The 24,574-nt window shown below is 36.8% G+C and overlaps 2 protein-coding genes and 1 pseudogene across 3 annotated transcripts; 1 reads left to right on the top strand and 2 right to left on the bottom strand.

Annotated features, from left to right (window-relative positions):
- Window positions 1–8,475: 8,475 nt before the first annotated feature.
- Window positions 8,476–11,755, bottom strand: LOC108868740 (annotated as a pseudogene).
- An 840-nt stretch (window positions 11,756–12,595) lies between these two features.
- On the top strand, window positions 12,596–13,399 carry LOC108868739. The gene has a single exon (XM_048575541.1). It carries the CDS (start codon window positions 12,596–12,598, stop codon window positions 13,397–13,399), a length of 804 nt encoding a protein of 267 aa, XP_048431498.1.
- Window positions 13,400–20,041: 6,642 nt separating this feature from the next.
- On the bottom strand, window positions 20,042–23,918 carry LOC103967716 (cytochrome P450 704C1). 2 transcript variants are annotated; one of them, XM_009381009.3, is made up of 5 exons: window positions 23,366–23,913; window positions 21,844–22,128; window positions 21,162–21,500; window positions 20,461–20,661; window positions 20,042–20,359 (listed from the first exon to the last, which is right to left on the bottom strand). In XM_009381009.3, the coding sequence occupies exons 1-5, from the start codon at window positions 23,876–23,878 to the stop codon at window positions 20,174–20,176; spliced, it is 1,524 nt and encodes a 507-aa protein (XP_009379284.2). In that variant the 5' UTR covers window positions 23,879–23,913; the 3' UTR covers window positions 20,042–20,173. The 2 variants fall into 2 exon arrangements, with proteins under 2 accessions (XP_009379284.2, XP_048431561.1); XM_048575604.1 differs by lacking the exon at window positions 20,461–20,661 and having other exon boundaries at window positions 23,366–23,918.
- Between the last annotated feature and the right edge of the window lie 656 nt (window positions 23,919–24,574).

The following is a 24,574-nucleotide window of genomic DNA, read 5'->3' as shown; positions in this document are numbered from 1 at the left end:
AAGGCTTTGTTGGTTTTGAAGGAGAAAGAACTTCGATCGACTTGGGTCATAGTCTTTCAGGACTTGGGCCATAATCTCGTTACTCCCATCCGTCGGTTCAGAACAAAGTTTTTCAGGAGTTTTCGATCGACTTGGGCCATAGTCTAGAAATTAGAAGCCTCATGTTTGGCGACAACTCGATTTTGATAGAGGATTTTACCATGAAGACTACTTTGACAGCTAGGTGGGCAATATAGACGTGTCAACTCCACAACGGACATTTAAGCTGCCAAAGCCAACAGATACTCAGTTATATGGGTATAACCTTCTAACTGGTACATACATTGCGAAGTCTGAGTCATAAAATGCCTGCAGCAGTGTAATGTGCTCATGGCTCACCTTCAAAATAAGGTTGCCAATGCTCAGAGAAATGCAACTCAAGTTCGACAGTTGAAACACGAGATGGAATTGAACAAGTTCCTACAATTCTCGCCGAGATAGCCGAAGGGAAGAAGATTTCAGTCTACACTATAGAGACTGAGATAGGGAAGTCTGAGAAGCTTATCAAGTTATTGCTTTGTCCAGGCAAAATGAAAGCACGAATAGAGCATTTGGCCAAAGAAGCTCAAAAGGCTCTTCCTTAAATTATTCCAAAGTAGCCATTGATCAAAGTTTGGCATAACATGCACCCCTCATTTATTGGTAAAGCTTTGGAATATATGAAGGATTTCCACAAAAATTCTTAGCTAGTGATATTTATAATCTACTATAATAGTTCCAAGAGTGTATCGACTTGGCTTTTACTAGCCTTGCAGCAGAAGAAGAAATGATCCAGCATAAGTCAAATTTATCAATCTAGGCCTGGGTTCAGCATATAATGAGGCCAAGCTATTGGGGCTCGAATTCGAGTCGTATGTCAACATGGATGATACAGAGCTTCTTTTCTCCGTGGATGGCCTGCGGTATTTCTGTTGGCACTTCTAGTATTTTTGGCCTAACCAAGGCAAAGCAAGAGCGAATTTGGTGGCTTAATTCATATATTGATGCTCAGGACGTCATGAATACTTTTCAGCGTCAAATTCGTGAGATAACCCTGATGAAAAAGGCTCAGTCAAAGAGTTATGAGTCAGATAGAAATATCACGTTAGAGCTAGCCATGGAAAGAAAAGTTATTGAAACCCCTTCTTGTGTAAATACTTTTGTTATATTTGCACACAATCCTCAACGTCAGGCACCTACCACCAAGGACAAAAAAGTGAAACCTAGCGAGAAATACCTTTAACTGAAGAGGATCACAACGATATCATAGGCCCCACAGTTTTGGATAATATGTAGATTAACATGGTACATGTCCTTCCTCCTAGACTCCAATCGGATCTTATCAGTTGAATTCGCTCGATGGAAATGTGGAAGTGGAATACATGGCTCATCTCAACCATGAAAGACAGTTGCACACTACCTTATTGGAAATCTTCCTTCGTGATGTGACCACCAATTTACTACACCTTAAACCTTTGTACATAACTATCTACATTGAATGTCTCTCAGTTTCTAAGGTGTTTATAGACTACCACGATGAATACCATGCCAGTTTTCATGATAAGGGCTCTAAAGCGGTCGAAAGATAAATCATATTATCCAACGTAACCATGAGCAGTTTTATCGACAACAAGTCTACAACTAAAGGCGTCCTGCCTTTGGAGGTTACTATTGCTGGAAGACCACATATAACAGCGTCATTCTTCGTAGATTCAAATATCGAGTACAATGCCTTACTTGGCCGAGATTGGATTCATCAAACTAGTCATTCTGTCTTCTTAGTACCAAGTCTTGGTCTTTTGGGATGGCAAATCGGCTTTGGTTCATTTGGCCGATAGCTAATCGTTTGAGACAAACATGATCCATGCTTATTATTATGATAACTAAGTCAGCTTTATCACATTGCAAGGTTTCAACGAAAATGGCCAACCTGAAGATTTCTGTTTAGAAGCCATCGAAGTAGGCACTGAAACTGTTCAACATGATTAAGCGCTACTCATCGATTTTTCTAATGTTTAGTTACGCCAACAATGTTGGACGAAAAGTCACAGTTTCATCTATATGGAACGTTTGTTTGCCCATTGGTGTGTGATCTCTCAAAACCCTTATTATGGCGTCAACTTAATTGAGTTTCTTGCCAAAGGAGAAAACATGGCCGCCCTTTCTTTTGGACAACGAAAAGCAACGCCCGCCCAGCTTAAGGACAATCAACTTGAAGTTTAAGATCCATTATAAGAAATTAATGTAGGAATAACCGATGACGCACATCCTCTTTTTATTAGTTTCTTATTACCTCGGCCCTTAAAGATCAAGCTTTGCAAATTAATTTATTGAATACAAAGATTGTTTTGCTTTGAATTATCACGAGATGCCTGCCTAGGTAGATCCTTGGTTGAACACAAGCTTAAAATAAATAAAAAAACATTGTAAGCCATTTCGCCAACCCCTATGCTGATTCTTGACCAAATTATAATTCAGCATCAAAGACGAGATTGTGCGTTTATTGAATGATGGTTTTATTCAGATGGCTCGGTATATGAAATGGCTGGCAAACATTGTGCCAGTCATAAATAAAAATGGCACTCATCGAATTTGCATTGATTTTTGCAGTCTAAATTTGGCTACACCTAAGGATGGATACCCAATGCCAATTTCTGATTTGCTAATTGATGTTGTGACCACCATGAAAATTTTCTTTCATGGATGGCCATGCCGGCTATGATCAAATTTTTATTACAGAAGCCGATGTTCAAAAAATGGTTTTTCAGTGTCCTGGAACCCTTGGTATTTACAAATATGTCGTAATGCTCTTCGGTCTTAAGAATGCTGGTGCCACTTATCAATGTGCAAAGAAAGCAATTTTTCATGATCCCATTAAAATGATTGTTGAAGTCTACATTAATCACATTGTGGTCAAATCGAAAAAGCACCGAGATCATCTGACAGATCTTCAACAAACATTTGAGCAGATGCGCCAACATAATTCAAAGACAAATCCTAAAAAAATGTGCTCGAGGTTTCGGCCAGGAACTTTCTTGTTTTCTTGGTTCATCAGCGGGAAATAGAGGTAAATAAGAATAAAGCTAAAGCTATTATTGATGCCCATCTGCCGACTACCAAAAAGTAGCTCAATCTCTGTTCTACTAGATCAATTTCCTCGATCGATTTATTGCTAATTCAGCCAGAAAAATGAAAGCATTTTTGTCTTCGCTAAAGGTTGAAAGATTCAAACACATTTGGTAAACGGAGCACCAACAAGCTTCTAATAAAATCAAAGAGTGCTTAGTAAATCCACTAGTTTTGATGCCTCCAAACGAGGAAAGTTCTTGAAATTGTACATCTTGGTAACTGACGCATGGATTGGGCGCTTACTGACTTAAGACAACGAAAGTAATTGAGGGAAATCCATATTTTACCTCAGTCTAAATATCAACTCAGCTGAAATCAATTATACAACCGATAAAAATCTCTGCCTCCCTCTATTCTTTACGGCAACAAAGTTGCGACATTACATGTTGCCTTTGGAGACTCAAATAATTGTCTAAACATAAATCATTTGATATATGCTTACACGACCTATTGTTAAAGGCCAAATCACCAAGTGGACCACAATACTGTCAGAATTTACTCTCCAGTATGTTTCTCATAAGGTAGTGTAATGACAATCATTAGCCAATTTCTTAGCATGTCATTCTTCTCCATATGGTTTTGGGGGCGAGGAAGTCAAGATCGGCATAGTCTAAATGCAAAACAATTTTTGGACCATATATTTCGACCACTCTAGTACTGAGTCTTCAGAATGTGTGGGGATCATCATTCAATCACTAGAGCACCAACGTTGGTTGTTTGATTTCAAATTTGACTTTGAATGTACCAACTACTAAGCCAAATATGAGGCTATTGTGATCAGTCTTAGGCTACTTCATGATCTTAAGGCAACTCGAGTTCTTGTATTTGGTGATTCAGAGCTTATGATTAACCAAATTAAGGGCATTTTCCATTGCACGAGTTGCACGTTAGCTCCATATCACATGGTCTACCTATTTGGCCAATGTGTTCTTTGTCATCACCTTCAAGCACATTTCTAGAGCTAAGAATAATGATAATCACCTCTGACCCGCAACTTTCTAAAGGCGAGATGAGCTGGGCTATAATGGTTGAAAAAAAATTATTCTAGGCTCTAGTTAATCAACAATCCCACCTGAAAGACAGCTTGATTAGAACTAGGGTGATGTCATTACCACCTTTGGTAGATCATAAGGTGCCAAAGGACATCTACACAGTCGAAGTGATACCATCAGATTGAAGACGACCAATTATGTAGTATCTCAACAATCCAAGGGGCAAACATAAACCGGAAAGTCAAGCATCATGCCATAAAATGCATTGTGTACCAAAACGAGCTCTACAGAAAAGGCGAAGATGACCTTTTGTTACTTTTTCTTGGATATACCGAGGCTACCCGAGTAATGAGAGAAATACATAAAGGGATTTGTGACGCTTATCAGTTAGGTCGAACGATGAGATGGCTTATTTGACGCCATGGTTATTTCTGGCCAACAATCTTAAGGGTGTGTATTAGGTATGGACGGGAGTGTGTTCAATGTCAGTTACACAGCCAAGTACAACGAGTCCCCTATAGGAACTACATTCAGTTTTAAAACCATGGCCTTTCAGAGGATGGGTCATGAACATCTTTGGGAAGATCTTTTAGACCTCTGCTACAACAAAATATGCTTGGATCCTAGTAGCTACCGACTACTTCACAAAATGGGTCGAGGCAAAGTCATGTCGAGCTCAATGCGAAAAAGTCTATGATTTCGTCAAAGAACATATGTTACACGATTCAGTATCTGAAACAATCTTCATTGATAATACGATTTCCACGACTGAAAGTTTTAGACATTACACATCTGGTCTTAAAATTAGGTTAGAGTAGTCAACACCATATTATGCTCAAACCAATGAGCATGATGCCATTCCACAATTTTGATAAGTTTTAGCTTTTTACAGGTCACCACGACTGACAAGTGGCGAGTATGCGTAGGCAATGATGCAAGAATTAGAGGAATTAGCATAAGCAAGGTTTGATGGTTGCAACCGTCTCATGACTCAAAAAACAAAAAAACAAAAAAACAAAAAAAAAAAAAAAGAAAGAATTGATAAGAAAGCATATAACAAAAGAGTATATCAAAAATCATTCGAGGAAGGGGACTTAGTTTCGCAAACAGTTTTGCCTATTGGGACTAAGAATCCAAGGTATGGTAAATGGTCCTCGAATTGAGAAGGGCCTTTTATTGTTCATAAAGTTCTCTCTAAGATGGCATGTCAACCTAAGGACAGAACTGGTTCATTATACAGGATGCCTATTAACGGATAGTACTTGAAAAAGTATTATCCAGTTACATGGGAAATGGGTGAACAAAGTTGATAAAGACCTAACTATGACTGAATTACATTAGTTACAAACTTGATCCAGGGGCAGCGAGGTGTATGTTCTTTGGATACTCTACAAAGACCAAGAAAATGGTAGTATCACATGATGTTTGTTTTGCTGAAAATGAAGCCCACTTTGGACCAACGTCTCAGCTTGGGCCTTAGGAGGAGTATCCCTTTAGTACAGCTCCTCTCCCAATTGTTGAAACTGCGGAAGTCAATATTCCTTCAAATCATGAGCTGAAAGTAAGGCTTTTTGAGCAAAATTTTAAAGAACCTACAACATTTCAAGAAGCAAATTCTCAACTAATATGGAGAAAAACAATGAAAGAGGAACTTCAAGCTGTTGATGAGAACAAACATGGACTATTGTTAAGCTGCCAAAAGGTGAAAAATCAGTCAGTTGTTGATGGGTTTACAAAATAAAATACAAGAGGGATGATAAGCTCATATCTATATATATTTTACATTAAATTCACTTGTCTTTTCTTAGTTAGTTCCTTATATTTTTGAGCTATTTACTTTGTTTTTGTGTTTTGTAGGATTTTTCAAGTAAAGAAAAAACAAAATAACACAAGTGGAATTTTAAGTAACAAATTCGTCAAAACTGCCTGTGCAGGTCAGCTGATTTTGGAAGCAAGTTGCGGACAGCTCAGAATGAATCAGAGAATGAGCCTTATATGCTTGGAAAGCTACGGATGTCTATTTTCTGGAGCATTTCACGGATTGTTAATATCATTTTTTTAGAAGAAGTTATGGCCATTTTAACACTGAAAGGTTCTCAAGAGGCTGAGCAGTTTGTAATTGATAAGAAAGCATTGAAAGCAATAAATCCAATAAAACTAGCAGCCACAACTGATGCAGCCAAGAACAAGCCAGCTGACATCTATTCAAATATCAGAGGAAATGGATAAGTAAGTGGGAGTAATGGGCATAAAGGCTGCCCAAAGGGTTACAATTGTTTTAGCATTTCCTCTCACTTGTTGTCATCACTAAATAGCTGTTAGTGGGGTGAGTTATGAAAAAAAAAAGTGTGACAGCAGAAAAGAAGAAAAGGGCTGCAAGTTGCAGCGGCAAAGAGGGGAAAAAAAGGTGGAAAAAAAAAAGATAGGAAAAAAGGAAGGAAAGAAAGGAAAAGAGGTAAGGTTGCTGCGTTAGGGAAGAAAGGAAAGAGAGGATGAAATCTTGGCACTCTCTTCTTTCGGGTTTATCTTCTCAAACTCATGTCTTTCTTTTGGTTTAATTTGAGAATTATGTGTAACTAATTTTTAGTAGTTAGAGGCCGTTTTGAAGCCTCGAAAATGATTGCAATTTTGTTATGACATTTCGTTTGAATTACTTTTATGAATAGATGAAAATTGGTTCACTACTTGTCTCATTGATGAATTTCTTTATGTGTTTTCTACAGATGCATACTTAGTAAGCATATCTAGGATTCTAATGCTATGAATATGTGTGTGCCTGCCCTTTTCGAATGAGGACCTACATATGTTCTAAAGTAGTACTTGTTAATTGCGATTAACATGTGAATCAATTTGTAGGATAAGTAAGACAACACTAGTACTTACGATGCCTTGTGATGACTCAAACTCTTTTTGCTCTTAATGATTTCTACTTGTTAAATCTATGAACACACCATTCTAGATTGCATGTTAGGGACTAAGTTAAGTTGAAAACGCCATTCTCTTAACATACTACATAAGAAAGAGTAATAGGTTGAGTTCTAACATTGAGCCAACTTGAGCATCTTCATCCGAAAATGAAAGGAATTTGAATGAAACATAACATGTTTGCATGATTATTTGGTGGTGGATAGCAATTCCCCTAACTCGTTTTTCTTAATTTGTGAACTACTTAAAAATCTGTTTCTGTTCTGTTTTTGTTCGATTTAATTTAAATAGCAAATCAACTCCAAAAATCCCAAAAATTTGTGTGAGTGTAGCTCTGTGTGTCTAGTGTCTTCATATAAAATTTCGTAGACTTTAGATAAGTGTAAGTCGGTCTAATAATTATTTTTCAGTGACTGGTCAGTAGGGACAACAACACAGTTTTTGTAACATTTTAAGTAGTTAGATAAAACAATCTTCTGCGGAACAGACCCTTATTTTCATATGCTACAATTGACAAATCTTAGTGTTAATAAGGAAAATCAATAGGACATTTGTGTGCTACTTTGTGGTGTGCTTTTAATCCTATCAAGGGACAAGACTCGTTGCTAAGGGATTCTCACAAACCTATGGAGTGGATTACAAAGGAACATTTTCTCCAGTTGCAAAAATGAATATAGTTTGAGTAATCTTATCAATTGTCGTTAAATTAGGATTGGCCTTTATTCCGTAAAATATGCATTTTTAGAGAGGGACTTGGAAGAAGATGTTTAAATGAGTCGCCCACCTGGACATCCGCAAGAATCACAAAGGGACTTGGTTTGCAAGTTGAATATAACTCTTTATGGCCTCAAGCAATCACCGAGAGCTTGGTATGCAAATCTGAGTTCTGTTCTTATGGGTACAGGATATAAAAGAAGCACAACATATTCTTTATTATTTATCAAGAAAGAAGCATTCAGCACCACTGTGATTCTGATATATGTTGATGATCTTGTGTGTAGGAAATGAGAATGGGCACAAGCGGTTGATATGACTTTCTGCAACTATAGGGCTCGTTTGGTACATATGATTGAATTGGAACGAATAACTTTGAAATTTCAAGGTATATTTTGAGGTGAAGGTGAATGGTTTTTCATGAGTAATTCATCTTCGATCCTCTAGGTGGTCATAATATTATTATTTCTCCCTTCAACATACTTTAATTAAATTAACCATTCCAATCCAATCATGTGTACCAAATGAGTCCTAAAGTATCATGTAGGTTGGAAGAAAGTACAAAGTGTTTGGTAGCAACACCTGTACCGAAAAGGTACATATAGCCAACAGTAGGAACTCCTCGGCTAGGTATATATCTTGTACACAGGTTATTTAATGCATCTGGGGGAGACAGAATATTATGTTGCGACAAAAAATGAATGTTGTTAGTTATATTATGCGTGTAGCCGTCTCAACATTATGTATATATCTTGCAATAAAATAGGGACCTTGATCTACTACTTCGAACATTGTAAACAGGAAAAACCTGAAAGTCATGATCATTTACATGTGCATACGTGTATATAGGAAATACATGTAAAGTTTACACTTGGATGGTTGATAAACCTTGAACATTATTTTTCAATGCATAGAAGAAATTACTTAGGTTGTTCTGGGAACTGCAATCATAGGGAGACCGCCATCTATGTGAAGGGTGAACATGGTCCTATAGGTTACCAGCTTTGTTTCATCGGCCAATTTGAAGCGAAAGAAGCTAAGGAGAGCCATCGCTACTATCTTCATCTGTCGGTAAGCGAAGTCCTTCCCTAGACAGATTCGCGGACCTGCCTGCAAATAGCACAAATGAAAGTGAAACTACTATTGGTGAACGTTTGGGTAATTAGCATCTATATTTGTGATTAAGGAAAAAAAAAAATATTTTCACTAACGTGAAATGCGACGAATTTGAAGGGTGTTTCGGGCTTGAAAATTCCATTTTCAAGCCATCTTTCAGGTCGGAAATCATCAGCATCTTTTCCCCAGATATAAGGCATTCTCCCCATGGCATAGGTGATGTAGTTTACGTTGTCTCCTTTTCTCACTCTAAAGCCATCTGGAAGAATATCATCTGCATCTGCACATCTCCCATCCTTATAGAAAACCAAGACATAAAGATGTCAATATTTACAGTAATATGAAGAATTCTTCCAACTTAAACAGTTGAAGTTCACTACCTATTTCTCCCTTAGTAATAGACAGGGTTTTAAATTTCCTTAAGAGACTTGGCTCCTTATTTGCCAAGGACTCGTTCATCTATGCAGACTAAATATAGTTACACACGTGTGCACAAACTATTTATGCACATGTGCCAGTATGTAATTTGCAAGTAAGCGGGAATAATTCCTTAAGACAAACAGTGTTCTAAGTTTCCTTGTGGAATAATGACTTTCTTGTATTGGTTTTGATATATTTAACAGACTTTAATCAAGGTTTTGGCACTGTCCTGTTTGGAAGCTCACAAACTACTATAGAAAGTAAAGAAAATAACAAGTATCTTACTAAAAAAAATGTGACGAGGAAAATTAAAATCAGGTTATTCAAGTATACACATACAATTGGAACTGCAGGGTAGAGCCTTAAGGTCTCTGTCAGCACCGCGTGAAGATAGTGCATTCGTTCTAGAGTTTCTTCATTATGTTTTCCACAAATTCATCAACTTTCGCTTCGCCTACTTGATCACCAACGACATCCCTCACTTCTTGTACAACTTTTTCTTGTATTAGAGGGTTCTTTCTGAGCATGTAGAAGAACCATGACAGTGTAGTTGCACTGGTGTCTTTGCCAGCAAACATAAAAGTCAGTATTATACCCCTCAGATATTTGTCATTCATTTTTCTTCACAATCTCCAGTAGAAATCTTGACAGTATGTCCTCCTTGTCAATCTTTGAAACAATAAAATAAAATTCAGAACTTCTTAGAAAACTAAAATCTTAAATTTACCATTAATGTAGGGAAATGATTTCAGCACGCCTTGTTTCTCCTTCTGGACACCCTTGTTTATTTTTCCCTTTAATTGTCTTTTGATTTCTACAATCCGAAGGTCAGAAATAAACTGTGGGGCGTGGGGCGTAGGAGGGGAAAAAGGATGTGTGCAAAACACTACCCTTGCTGTAAGTTTTCCTCACAAGAGAAACCGATGGTGTGTAAAAAACAAATAGAATTACATGGTAGAGACACATTCTGTAAAGCCAATGTAGTAATGTAAAATTGACTTACAACATCTTTTTGCTCCTCTTGCAATCTCCTCTTGCTGCTGATAACTTGGTGCACAAAATCATCTAGAACTTTGACATACTTTTTAAGGGAGGCCTCAGAACCAAGGTTGAAGATTCTTTTTAGTTTCCAGAATGGATCAATGTAGCGAAAATAGGTCAGTGCAGTAGATTCATCAAAGGCCTTCATGAATGCAGTCCCTTCTTTGCTTGACCCCTCCAGGCAATGCAGTTCTATTCCAAACCCGACTTTGAATATGGAATCCAAGGTACATCTCATAAGCAAATCCTACAAATAGAATCAAATGCAAAATGTTAGGTTTGATCTGAAGAGTTTGTTGAGTGTGAATCCTACATCAGAGAATTAAGAGACCTTGGCGTGTGCTTATAAGGATTGGATTGGATAACTCAATAGATTCGAGGTATGTTGAAGTTAGAAAATAGATTACTCATGAAAGAAATTAACCCACCCGTGCAATCCCTACCCATAAAATGGTACGATATTAACGTTGTATTTAACTTATACGTTCAAATCCCACGACATGAAAACTCTTGCTGCTCTCCCACTTCTTACTATAAGTCTACAATACATCAGTCTTATAAGCTATCCAATCCAATGCAATCTTAGGCTCCAAACGAGCTGTAATTTCACAGATCAATTTTTCCTCCCAGCGTGCTTTATTCTCATATCAGTAGCAAAAATCAGTAAGATCAAATTGACTTTAATTAGGACTCCCCCAACTTTCCAAGCTTAATTAGCTAAGCCCTCTAAATAAATTTTCATAAAACCAGTTTGATTAAGAAATACCAAACAAGAAAAGAAAAGTTCAACAAATCTTTTAGGTCTCAGATTACTCACCTGCATATCAAAAATCCCTCCGGAACTCGAAATTCCAAAAACAACTCTAACCAGTTTGGCAGCATTTCTTCTAAACACAGAGCAGCTAGCATCTCTAAGCACCCTTGTTGAGAACTCGAAGCTCGCAAGCTTCCTCTGCTGCTTCTATTTTTCTCCATCAACAACAAATATCCCTTGGCCAAAAATATCCGATAGAATACTTTGAGTGAAGGCGCCTTTCGAGTAGCTGGCAAAGTTGGTTTTCAGAACATGCCCAATGTTGCGCGTGTCAGCCGTGTACACTTCACTGTGGTCCGGGACTAAAAGCCGGAAAGTTGAGTGTGTTTTGGCAACTTCGGTTTGGTAGTCGTAGACTCTGTTGAAGTATAAGAACATGTGGAAGACAGTGCCTTTTACGGGAGGGTAGTTCAGGTCTCGGATAGACTTTCCGGTGAAGATTTTGAGTATGAACGAAGACAGAATTAGGAAGAGAAACATAAATATGGAGGTGAAGATGATAAGGAAATACCCCATCTCAAATTTGCTTGTCATAACAAAGAGGCAAAGAAAGAAATATGTAGAGAGAGAGAGAGAGAGAGAGAGAGAGTACGCAAGTGAAATGAAGAGGAGAGAGTATGCAAGTTGGCATAAATAATATAAATTTACTTTTTTTTTTTTTCTAATTTTTTTTTTTTTTTTGAAAGAAAGAGCATGGCTTCGTGAAAGTGAAATGAAGAGAAGAGAAGAGAAAGTACGCAAGTTGACATATATAAATTTATCGAGTCCAATGGTTGGGCTAAAAGCCTAATTTTTTAAACCGAAAAATTTAGTTTTTAGCTCAGAAACAGATTTTCAGCTCCAATCACTTTGGACTAAAATTTTAGCCCGGAATTATTAAAGAATGAACTTAGGCTATTTTTTTTCTTAAATTAATTTTTTTTAAATAAATATGTAAACTATCGTAAATTAATTTTATGAACATTTTAATCTAAAAATATTTAAATTCCGATAAATATTGAAAAATCATTAAATTTTTCACAAAGCAAGCCTTCAACTTTCCACCAATCTTTCAACTTTGGGCTAACTTTCAATTCATCAACCGTTCAACACCAAACTTTTAACTTTCATCAACCGTTCAACACCAAACTTTCAACTTTCACCCACCGTTCAACTTTCATCAATCATCCTCTATATAAACATATGTCCAATATTAGTTGATCACATAACCTTTCAACCTTCAATCATCCTCTATATTCACCAATCTTTCAACTTTCAAGGAGTTTTTGTTTCCTAAAAATCCTCAATATCTCATCAATGGGTGATAGAAGAAGGCGTAGCATGGCAATGCAGATGACACAAAACCAAGAAAAGATTGAGATTAAGGATGAAGAATTGTTCAACAGTGAAGCTGAACTTGTAAACTCGTTTAAGCAATCTGAGCACCATGGCGAATCTAGCCATCTATGTCACGGTGCGTTCATATGTGCAGCGTGATAGAGAAGAGTGTCATGACCGAATGATGAAAAATTATTTCATCGAGCGTCCGAGATTTCCTACTCATGATTTTCGGAGGCAGTTTCGGATGAGGAGAGAGCTTTTTGAAAGCATCTTGAATGCAGTTGTCAATCATGACCACTACTTTGCAAGGAGGCTAGATGCCGCAGGCCAACAAGGTCTATCACCTCATCAGAAGCTCATATATGTTTTTCGCAAGCTAGCTAATAGGTGCTCTGCAGACTCAACTGACGAGTATTGCCGACTTGCAGAAAGTATTGCTATTGAGAACCTGAAACGCTTCTGTAAGGCAATTGAAGGCATATATGGAGCCACATACCTCCACAAACCAAATCGTAAAGATTTGAAGAGGCTTCTACGCAAGGTAGACAAAAGAGGCTTCCCTGGAATGATAGGAAGTCTCAATTGTATGCATTGGGAGTGGAAGAATTATCCTACTGGTTGGGCTGGCCAATTCAAGGGCTATCATAACAAGCCAATCATCGTGCTCAAGGCTGTGGTATCTTACGACACATGGATTTGGCATGCTTTCTTCGACGCTTATGGATCAAACAACGATATCAACGTTCTTTGGTCTTCTCCTCTGTTTGATAATGTTGTCAATGGATGGGCACCAGAATTTCGGTACAAGGTAAATTGTAATAGGTATGAGTTAGGTTACTACCTAACTGATGGTATCTTTCTCAAAAGTTTTTCTCATCCCGATAGTGCAAAGAATAAATTATTTTCGTAGAGACAAGAGTCTTACAAGAAGGATGTCGAGAAAGCGTTCGGGATCCTACAAGCTCAATGGGCCATTGTTAGAAGGGCTGTATGATTTTGGCAGACCAAAGACCTCCATTCAATCATGATGACGTGCATAATTTTGCACAACATGATTGTGGAAGATGAGTACATCGAAATTGAAGAAGATTCAGACGAAGATATGGGTGATGACCAACCAACACATGCGAGAGCTATTGCAAGAGATGTCGAATATCTCGCTCCAACCACATATGAGACTCAACAGGATAGGGTCACCTTGATTGAGTATATGCAACGTTTAAATAGAATTCAAGCTCCTCAATGTCATGACACACTCTGCAAGGATTTGGTTGAGCATGTATGGGGCCAAGAAGGTGAACGTTGATGACGTTGGTTAAGAATTTATGTAATAATTTTAAGTGTACTGAGTTGTTATTTTCTAGTAATAAATTTAAGTGTCTTCTTGTGCAAAGTATTTTGTCTAGTACGTTGGATAAATTATTGAATGGAGGTTGAATTTTGTGTGAATGTTAGAACAAATACATAGGTATTTATAGAGTTTTTGGGTGAATTTTGAGTTAAATAATTTTTTTTTAATTATTTTAGCAGTTGGATTTAAATTTGGGCCATTAAATATTTTTTTTTACCAATAGATTTGATTATATTTGATCTCAGCCGTTGGATTCAATAATATAAATATAAATAAAATAAAATTTTGAATCTAGGCCATTGGATTAACCAACGGCCTGATGATCACAACCGTTCGATCGAAAAAGCCGTTGGAGCTCTGGGGAACATGGCCGACAGGCCCATGTGGGTGGGTCCCGGCCGGTCGGAAGGAGCGTGCGTTAGGCGCATTTAGCGAGTCCATGGGCTGGGTTTGGAGCCCAAACGCTGAAAACCACTCTCTTTGGTGGGGTCCACTCCGATTTTGGGCAGTTTCTGGCCTTACTTCCCTTTTTAGCATCTAGCCCACATTTTCCCCTTGGGTTAAAGTGAGTGTGGTGGGAAATTTTAGGGGGGAATTTATCATTTAGCCCACCATTGGAGGTGGTCTTACAAGAAACAAAAAGGCATGCATGCTGACATATATAATATAAATTTACTTTTTATTTTTTTTCTAGGTTTTGTATTCTTACCAGAAACAAAAAAGCATATTTGTCGATTTATGTTTAAAATTTGTATGGAGCTATCAATTTTTTTCCTGAACTTCAATTTTAACCAATTACCCCCTTGAACTTTTATAATTAGCCAATTTCTCCTTTGAACTTTAATTTGAGCCAATTGCCCCACTGAACTTTTATAAATAGCCAATTTCCTCCTCGGCGCTGGATTTTAAAAATTTTCATCCAATTTTCCATTCATCTTGATCACAGAAACAACATATGACAACTGTATGAGGGCAAAAAAGATGGAAAATTGGATGGATGAAAAATTGAATGAAATTTTTTTAAAATCTAATGTCAAGGGGAATTGACTATTTACAAATGTTCAGGGGTAATCAACTAAAATTAAAGTTCAAGGGAAAATTTGACCAATTATAAAAGTTCAAAGGATGATCGGCTAAAATTAAAGTTTAGGCGAAAATTGGCAGCTCCATACAAGTTCGAAGGACAAATCAACAAATATGTCCAAAAAAATTGCGTGGAATGAACTAATTGCAGGCATTCTGCACTTGATGGAGAAAGCCTTGTTGAGAGAGTGAAAGAAAGATGGAATCTTTTAGGGCTAGTTCGGTATGGTATACCGAACTGAAACTAATATCTCAAATCCCAAACCAAATTTTTGGGAATCCTGAAATATTTTCGGGATTTTGGGACAAATCGGGATTAAATTTCATAAACCCTAACCTAATGGTAAACATAAATATAGAAATTAAATTAGGGCTAAAATCATGAACATCCAATCCAAAACATGAACAAATTTCACAAACCTTAATCTAAAATTTGAACCCTAAATTAAATTTCAAACCCTAAATTAATTTCAAATTTTACCTAATTTGGGGGAAAATCGGTTCACAATGCACTGGATGAAGAAGACTTTCAGACTTTGAGTGTCTGATAGAGAGAATCGCGAGAGAAAGAGAGAAAGAGAGAGTGATGGCTCTGTGTGGTGAAGGAATGCTCCACGGTCGAAGGCGGTAATAATACTATGGTGTGGTGGTGGGCCAATGACTGGCTGGAGTTGAGCTTCAAATTTGAGACAAAAAGGAGGGGGCTCGATGGCTGAAGGAGGGAGGTTAGCTTCAATTGAAATGAAAGTTATGAACAAACAATGGAGAGAGAATGTTGAAGAACCTTAACAATGAATGGACAACACAAATCAATTTGAAACAATCCAATGGTTGAAATTAACTCTAACTATAATTAAAAAATAATAATATATATAATAATTAATAATATATATTTTCAGTTCGGTATGGGATTCTCGAAATATTGAGAAGATAATCCCGAATCCTGTACCAAAATTTCAGATCGATTTGGAATAGCATCCTGAAAATTTTAGGAATTTTGGTTTAGGACACTTTGGTTTAGGATCAAAAATTTTTCGGTCCGATTCAGCATTTTCGGGAATTTTTACCCCTAGAATCTTTGGTAAATGTTTGTGCTTTTGTTTTGTTGGTGCCACTTTCAGTTAAAAGTCTTCAATGAGTGTTGATTTGCTACTTCTCTGTTCCAACCGAGTGTTAAGACCATCATGCATTTACGGTAAAAAAGTTAAGACATTTTGCATAAGCATATAAAAATTAGTGTCAATTGGATTCACGGTGAAATCTTACTTTATTCTTCATGGTATTAGATCATGTAAATTCTCGAGTCCAAGTCACATAATATATTTTGTTCCTGTGTTTATTCGCCTCACCGAGTTGGGGTTGAGGTACATCTTTATCAATTTATCAATCGGATTTAAACGGCCATGATCTTCTGATTAATGGAATCCATTAAGAGGAGGAGTGTATCCAATTAGCTCAAATGTTTCTTGTTTATGAACCTTACCTTTGCGGCTTTCCCTTGGACACATGGTTTAATAGTTTTTTTTTTTTCCTGAGTACATCGATAGTTTTACACTAAAGGGAGAGAGAGTTTGGCTAAGTCACACAATGGGCAGCTTAATTTGGTATCAAATTCCCCATTCACGAGATTCGAACTTAAGACCTCTCACTTCCAAGTAAAGAGGAATACCATCAGACCGTAATACTGAATGATTATGGTTTAGTGTTAGATAAGCAATCACACTAGGGAGGCTTCGATTATTATTTAAGTGTTGATTAACATGTTTTTTTTTTTATTAGTGAGACTCATCACATGATTTACAAATTTGGTCTAAGAAGTTGGTCTACCTATCATTATATTATAATCGACCAATCTATGTCTCCATTCTATTGAATAATGTGAAAAAGACCAACATCAACCATATTACGGAATAATTACAACTTAACTTAAGTGGCATTTAATTTCATCGAGTCCTCATGTGTAAAACTACAACTTAGCTTAAGTGGGTGTGTTTATACCGTGGGGAAAGAGACTTTTTTAGGATAGAATCCTTGTTCTAAGTTGGGAGAATCCTAAAGGATATCTAGTAAGTAGATATTGTATCCTCTTAAGAGTTATGATTACTTGCAGCACATGCCTATCCCTAGATTGTGGGGACTCCAAGACTTATAGGACATGATTGTGTCCACATTTGAATCATATCAGATAGAAGTAGTCGTACTCAGGGTCGAAGTTCAGAGCCACCCTAAGATGAGTTCTGGATTGCCCTTTTGACTATTCCCTTAAATGGCGTAGAGCCCTGGTTTGAATGTCATAACCTCAACCTTGTTGGTTGTGTAAACTTTCCGGAGGCTGGATGGTGCAGTGGATTTCCAGGTCAAGGCGCCATGTGCTCGGCCCGTGTCTGCCAATCGTTATTGTGCTTGTTACGATTCAAGTCTCCTAAGCTATTAACCGCCCAGACAGATTGGGCTAAAGAGGCCCATATGACAGTGTAACTTTGAACTTTTTTAGACTTGTATTCATGTGAAGTTTTCAAAGTTTGGACCTTGTTTTTGAATGAGTAGGGTATTCCCTGCTTTATCGGAAAAAAAAAATAAAGAAAGAATACGTATTTAAGACAAATAGATGATCTTTATCCATGATCAAAGTAAAATTAGTTGACAAGGGGTTAAGACTAAATTCGAAAAAGATTGCCTACATATCTCTGGGATGGAGAATTAAATCGCTGGTGTAGTTCTAAGGAAAAGATGATATGATGCAAAAAATTACATCAAGGAACACTTTTGACGATAAGCATATGGTGGGGCATTAAGAGGTGTGTTCTCCTTGAACTCATCTTCGTGCAGACTGCAGCGTAGTGATTGGGTCTGGAGAGAACTGCTTACATATCCCAGGAAGGGAATTAAACTGCGTGTAGTTTATGTTGTGCTTTGCTTCGTTTTAAGCCACTAGTAAAGGCCTACAAGGTTTTAGTTTTTCCAGCAAGAGGTCTTTCTCTCAACATAGGCTATTCAATTTCTCTGCTGTTGGTTTTTTCACTGCTTGGCGCTACTCTCGAGTAATGAGGTGGAATTCTGTCTTTAAATGGAACATTTCCTATGGCATGCAACCATTCCCAACTGAGGATAATGTTATAAGAAGATGGGCTATGCATCATATGGAAAGTCATCAAATGTTCAGATGGTTTTCTTCAAACCATGAGACGGATCGTTTGCATGGTGCTGAGTGAGGTTCCATCAAGAGTTTGGATAATAAAGCTCATTGAATAAACTCTATCTAGGATATCCATCCTTGTGGCTGCTCCCCTAAAGAGGATATTGACTTCCGACCCATTACCAATCAGGACTCTGTCGACCATGGTGTCTGAGATTTACAGTCTTACGATGAGGGTGACATTAGAGGGTGGATAAACAGTTTTTGGCCTGATTGAGGGATTTTTTAGCTGAGGTTTTCCCGGGATCATCTTTCTCCCCTTCTGTGCTTTGTTGAAGTAATCATGTCTTCTTATTATGCGAATAATGCTCAGAAAAAACTTTTTGTCTGTGTCGGGGAGGTGGCGGTCTCGAAATTTCTTGTAGTTATGCCAGATACGTTGCTGGGAAGAGTTCTTAGATCAATTGTTCCGAGCGTGGATTTGTCGTTCTTAGGGAAACACGAGATGCAAAACTTGCACATTGGGCAAGGGTGTCTTCTACAGTTTTCATTCTTTCAGTTAGCCTGGCGAGCCTTGCCCTTTCTTTGATATGTAAGTTCTTCTTGAGGTCTTTTACTGACGTGCGTATCTTAAGTATGTTGTCCCACACCTGATTGGTGAAAGAGGCTTCTTCTCCATTTGGGTTCATGGCTTGACCACACAGCGATCTTCTAAGCATTGCTTCCATAGGTTAGAGTGATATGGTTAAGAGGAATACGGGTTCTCTCTCAATGAAAGCACCAATTGTTGGAACCAAATTTGCGCACCTATGTGAGCGGTGGTTAAGCACAAACTTGAGCAACCTGCAAAACAGTAAACAACCATGAGCAAGCCTAGGATCAGGGGAGGGGTGTGCCGGCCAAAAGTTCTCCAACAATCAGGTTAGCAAATGATTTTAGACTTAAGCAGTTGGCAAAAGAATTGAAGTTTATAGATTGCGTTATAGTAGATGAAACCTAGGTAGGTGTGTTTACATCGTGGGGAGAAAGACTTTTTTAGGATAGAATCTCGTTCTATGCCGGAAGAATCTTAAAGGATATCTAGTAATTAAGTAGATATTGCATCATCTTAGAAGTTGTGATTACTTGCGGCGAACACCTATCCCTAGATTGTAGGGACTCCAAGACTTATAGGATTTGATTGTGTCCACATCCGGATTAGATTGCGTGTCTTATGGAACAATCATGGTCATCCAGTGGAGTCGCTAGGACTCCACCTAGTGCTCCAAAGTAGAGTGATGGTGACACCCTACCCCCCATTTGAAACAACTCTGCCCGGAGCTAGTAAGTTTATGACCAAACTTCTAAAGTAACAACATTCCGATCATATTTACTCCAACCCTAAAAAATCATGGTCCCCCACGTACCTATTTCTCAAATGAGCAAGTTCCTTCTCACAAATGAATCAATGTCAAATCTGTATTTGATTGAAAGTAGAAATCGTATTTACGTGCAAGGAACCAAACAATTACAAGAATCAAGGTTTTGCCAAGTTTAGATCAAAGTGTACATACTTTATATATCAGTTGAGTAATCAAACATTATTAATTATGTCAGCATCAGGTTATCAGTTTTTCTTTTAAGCTTAGTTTCTGATTTTTGTTATTTCCTCTTTTTGTTATCAATGTTGAAGTATCTCTGTAAGTTTCTTAGCCTGGAAGAATTGGTAGGTTGCATCTAAATTCCTATGTATTAGTAAAATATTATGACTTTAAGTTTTCTATATAAACATAAAATTTAATTATTTATATCTTAGGTATACAAAATTACATGATGAATTAAGAGAGTATTGACGAAAAAAATTAAAATTGCAAAGTGGCATTCCACCTAAGATTTTAACATCTTATTTGGAGATGGTCTTATGCGTGTAGCTGTCTCAACATTATGTATATACCTTGCGATAAAATAGGGACCCTGAACTATTATTTTGATCATAGTAAACATGAAAAACCTGAAAGTCATTATCATATACATCTGTATACATTGGTATACATACATGCATATATATATTATATAAAGTTCACACTTGGTTGATGAACCTTGAACATTATTTTTCAATGCATAGAAGAATTTACTCAGGTTGTTCTGGGAACTGCAATCATAGGGAGACTGCCATCTATATGAAGGGTGAACATGGTCCTATATGTTACCGGCTTTGTTTCATCGGCCAATTTGAAGCGAAAGAAGCTAAGGAGAGCCATCGCTACTATCTTCATCTGCCGGTAAGCAAAGTCCTTCCCTAGACATATCCGCGGACCTGCCTGCAATAGCACAAGTGAAAGTGATACTATTATTAGTGAATATTTGGATAATTAGAAAATATATATTTGTGATAAAGGAAAAAGAAAATATTTTTACTAACGTGAAATGCGACGAATTTGAAGGGTGATTCGGGCTGGAAAATTCCATTTTTAAGCCATCTTTCGGGTCGAAAATCATCGGCATCTTTTCCCCAGATATAAGGCATTCTTCCCATGGCATAGGTGATGTAGTTTACGTTGTCTCCTTTTCTCACTCTAAAGCCATCTGGAAGAATGTCATCTACATCTGCACATCTCCCATCCTTGGAGAAAACCAAGACATAAGGATGTCAATATTTACAGTAATATGAAGAGTTCTTCGGACTTAAAAGTTGGAAGTCCACTGCCTATTTTTCCCTTAGTAATAGAAAAATGGTTATAAATTTCCTAAAGATACTTGGCTCCCTATGTGTAAGGACTCGTTCATCCATGCAGATCAATTATAGTTAGACACGTGCCATAACCTTTTCTTGTTGCATTTTTAAAATTTATTTATGCACATTTGCCAGTCTGGACTGTAATTTGCAAGAGTAAGCAGGAATAACTCCTTAGTCATTAGGCGACAAACAGTGTTCTAAGTTTCCTTGTGGAGCAGTGGCTTCCTTGTATTGATTTCGATATGTTTTAACAATTTTAATCAAGGTTCTGGCACTGTCCTGGTTAAATTCTTACAAACTACTATAGAAAGTAAAGAAAATAACAAGTATCTTATTCAAAAAATATTATGACGAAAATTAAAACCGGGTTATTCGAGTATACTTACGATTGGAACCGCAGGGTATAGCCTTAAGGTCTCTGTCAGCGCGGCGTGAAGATAATGCATTCGTTCTAGAGTTTCTTCAGTAATGTTTTCCACGAATTCATCAACTTTCGCTTCGCCTACCTGATTACCAGCGACATCCCTCACTTCTTGTACAACTTTTTCTTGTATTAGAGGGTTCTTGCTGAGCATGTAGAAGAACCATGACAGTGTATTTGCGCTGGTGTCTTTGCCAGCAAACATAAAATTCAGTATTATATCCCTCAGATATTTGTCATTCATTTCCTCTGGATTCTTCGCACTCTCCAGTAGAAACCTTGACAGTATGTCCTCCTTGTCAATCTTTGAAACATAAAAAATAAAAAATAAAAAAATAAAAAAAAATTCAGAACTTCATAGGAAACTAAAATCTTAAATTTACCATTAATGCAGGGAAATGATGTCTGCACACCCTGTTTCTCCTTCTGCACACCCTTGTTTATTTTTTCCCCTTAATTCTCTTTTGATTCCTACAATCCAAAATAACCAAGGGTACGTATGGGAGAAGAAAAAGGATGTGCGCAAAACACCTCCCTTACTGTATGTTTCCCTCACCCGGCAAACTGAAATCGTGTAAAGAACACATAGAATTACATGGTAGAGACACATTCTGTAAAGCCAATGTGGTAATGTTAAATATACTTACAACATCTTTCTGCTCCTCTTGCAATCTCCTCTTGCTGCTGATAACTTGGTTCACGAAATCATCCATAACTTTGACATACTTTTTAAGGGAGGCCTCGTGACCAAGGTTAAAGATTCTCTTCAGTTTCCAGAACGGATCAATGTAGCGAAAATAAGTCAGCGCAGTAGATTCATCAAAGGCCTTCATGAATGCAGTCCCTTCTTGGCTTGACCGCTCCAAGCAATGCAGTTCTATTCCAAACCCAACTTTGAATATGGAATCCAAGGTACATCTCATAAGCAAATCCTAAAAATAGAATCAAATGCAAAATATTACGTTTGATCCGAAGAGTTTGTTGAGTGTGAATCCCGCTTTTGAGAATTAAGAGACCTTAGCATGTGCTTATACGTATTGGATTGGATAACTCAATAGGTTTGAGGTATGTTGAAGGTAGAAAATAGATTACTCATGAAGAAACTAACCTTTCAATCCCCATCCACAAAATGGTACGATATCAACATCGTATAACTTATACGTTCCATCCCCACAACATGGAAACTCTTTCACCTCTATCTCATCATTTCTTACTACAATATATCAATCTTATAAGTATACAATCCAATACAATCTTGGACACCAAACGAGCTATAATTTTACAAATCATATTTTTCCTCCCAACATGTTTTATTTTCTCATATTAGCCTCTTGCCACACGCGTATGTGTGTGACAATTGGCACTTATGATTTTTTATTTAAAAAAACAAAAAATAGAAAAACAAATAATAATATGAATGTTTCACCTTTTATTTTTTTTTTGTGAATTTCTTATTTTATTTGAAAATTTAATGGAAGAGGGCAATTTTGGGATTATGAATGTTTCACCATTTTTGTCGTCTCCCTTTATATATATACAAGCCTCTTGCCACACGTATATGCATGTGCCAATTGACCTTTTTATATTTTTTTTATTTAAATAATTAATTTACGTATTTTTAAAAAATTATTTAAAAAAAAGAAATGAATTAAAAATGTGAAACCACCCACTAACGTGGGAGGTTTTGTTTTTGTTTTTGTTTTTTTTTTCTATAATTTTAAATATTAAATTCTTTCAAAATAAAAATATGGTTAAATAATTTAGCTTTTTTGGTTCAATTGTAATTTATGAAATTCTTAAAGGGTAATTTATGGTATTTTTAATGTTTCACCATTTTAGGGTGCTCACTTTATATATATAGAAATAAAAATATGGTTAAATACTTTAGCTTCTTTTGGTTCAATTGTAATTTATGAAATTCTTAAAGAGTAATATATGATATTTTGAATGTTTCACCATTTGAGGGTACTCACTTTATATATATATATATATATATATATTGGTACCAAAAATCAGTCAGATCAAATTGACTTTAATTAGGACTCCCCCAACTTTCCAAGCTTAATTAGCTAAGCCCTCTAAATAAATTTTCATAAATCCAGTTGGATTAAGAAATACCAAACAAGAAAAGAAAAGTTAAAAAAATCTTTTAGTTCTCTGATTACTCACCTGCATATCAAAAACCCCTCCGGTACTCGAAATTCCAAAAACAACTCTAACCAGTTTGGCAGCATTTCTTCTAAACACAGAGCAGCTAACATCTCTAAGCACCCTTGTTGAGAACTCAAAGCTCGCAAGCTTCCTCTGCTGCTTCCACTTTTCTCCATCAACAAGAAATATCCCTTGGCCAAAAATATCCGACAGAATACTTTGAGTGAAGGCGCCTTTCGAGTAGCTGGCAAAGTTGGTTTTCAGAACATGCTCAATGTTGCGCGTGTCAGCCGTGTACACTTCGCTGTGGTCCGGGACTAGAACCCGGAAAGTTGAGTGTGTTTTGGCTACTTCGGTTTGGTAGTCGTAGAGTCTGTTGAAGTATAAGAACATGTGGAAGACAGTGCCTTTCACGGGAGGGTAGTTCGGGTCTCGGATAGACTTTCCGGTGAAGATTTTCAGTATGAACAAAGACAGAGTTAGGAAGAGAAACATAAGTATGGAGGTGAAGATGATAAGGAAAAACCCCATCTCAAATTTGTTTGTGATAACAAAGAGGCAAAGAAAGTTTATATGGAGAGAGAGAGAGAGAGAGAGAGACTTTTGCTTTCTTAGATAAGGTTGGAAGCATGAAAGCGAAATGAAGAGAAGAGAAAGTATGCACGTTAACGCAGTATAAATTTTTTTTTTTTTTTTATCTTTCTTGGTTTTGTATTGTTTTACCAAAAGGAACAAAAATTGAGTGTATGAACTAGTTGCAGGCCTCCTGCACTTGACGGAGAAAAAAAAAACAAAAGATTCCATCATTCTTTCGCTTTCTCAGTTCATACCGCTCAATTTTTTTTTATAACTTATATGGCGTGATTGTTTATAATCCGATTATTACTGAAGTGTTCATTAACGTACTTTTTTATATTAATGAGACACATCACATAATTCTCAAATTTGGTCTAAGAAGTTGGTATTCTTATCATTACTTATATATATATATATATATATATATATATATATTATATTTAGAATCGAAAAATCTACATCTTTGTTGAAATGTGAAAAGTCTAACATCTTACAGAATAATTACAACTTAGCTTAAGTGGCATTTTAATTGCTTCGAGTCCTTATGTGTAAAAACTATAAGGGCTTTTACAGGCAACGTGACTAAATTGAAGGCAATATTAACGTATCTCCATTATAGATGTGAGATATAAAAATTGAAAGTTCATGTAG

The sequence above is a fragment of a genome, unplaced genomic scaffold (assembly GCF_019419815.1).
Source record: "Pyrus x bretschneideri cultivar Hongxiangsu unplaced genomic scaffold, Pyrus_bretschneideri_v1 Contig8, whole genome shotgun sequence".
Taxonomy (NCBI): domain Eukaryota; kingdom Viridiplantae; phylum Streptophyta; class Magnoliopsida; order Rosales; family Rosaceae; genus Pyrus; species Pyrus x bretschneideri.
The sequence above is the reverse complement of the archived record's forward strand: the minus strand, read 5'-3'. Positions and strand labels throughout refer to the sequence as shown.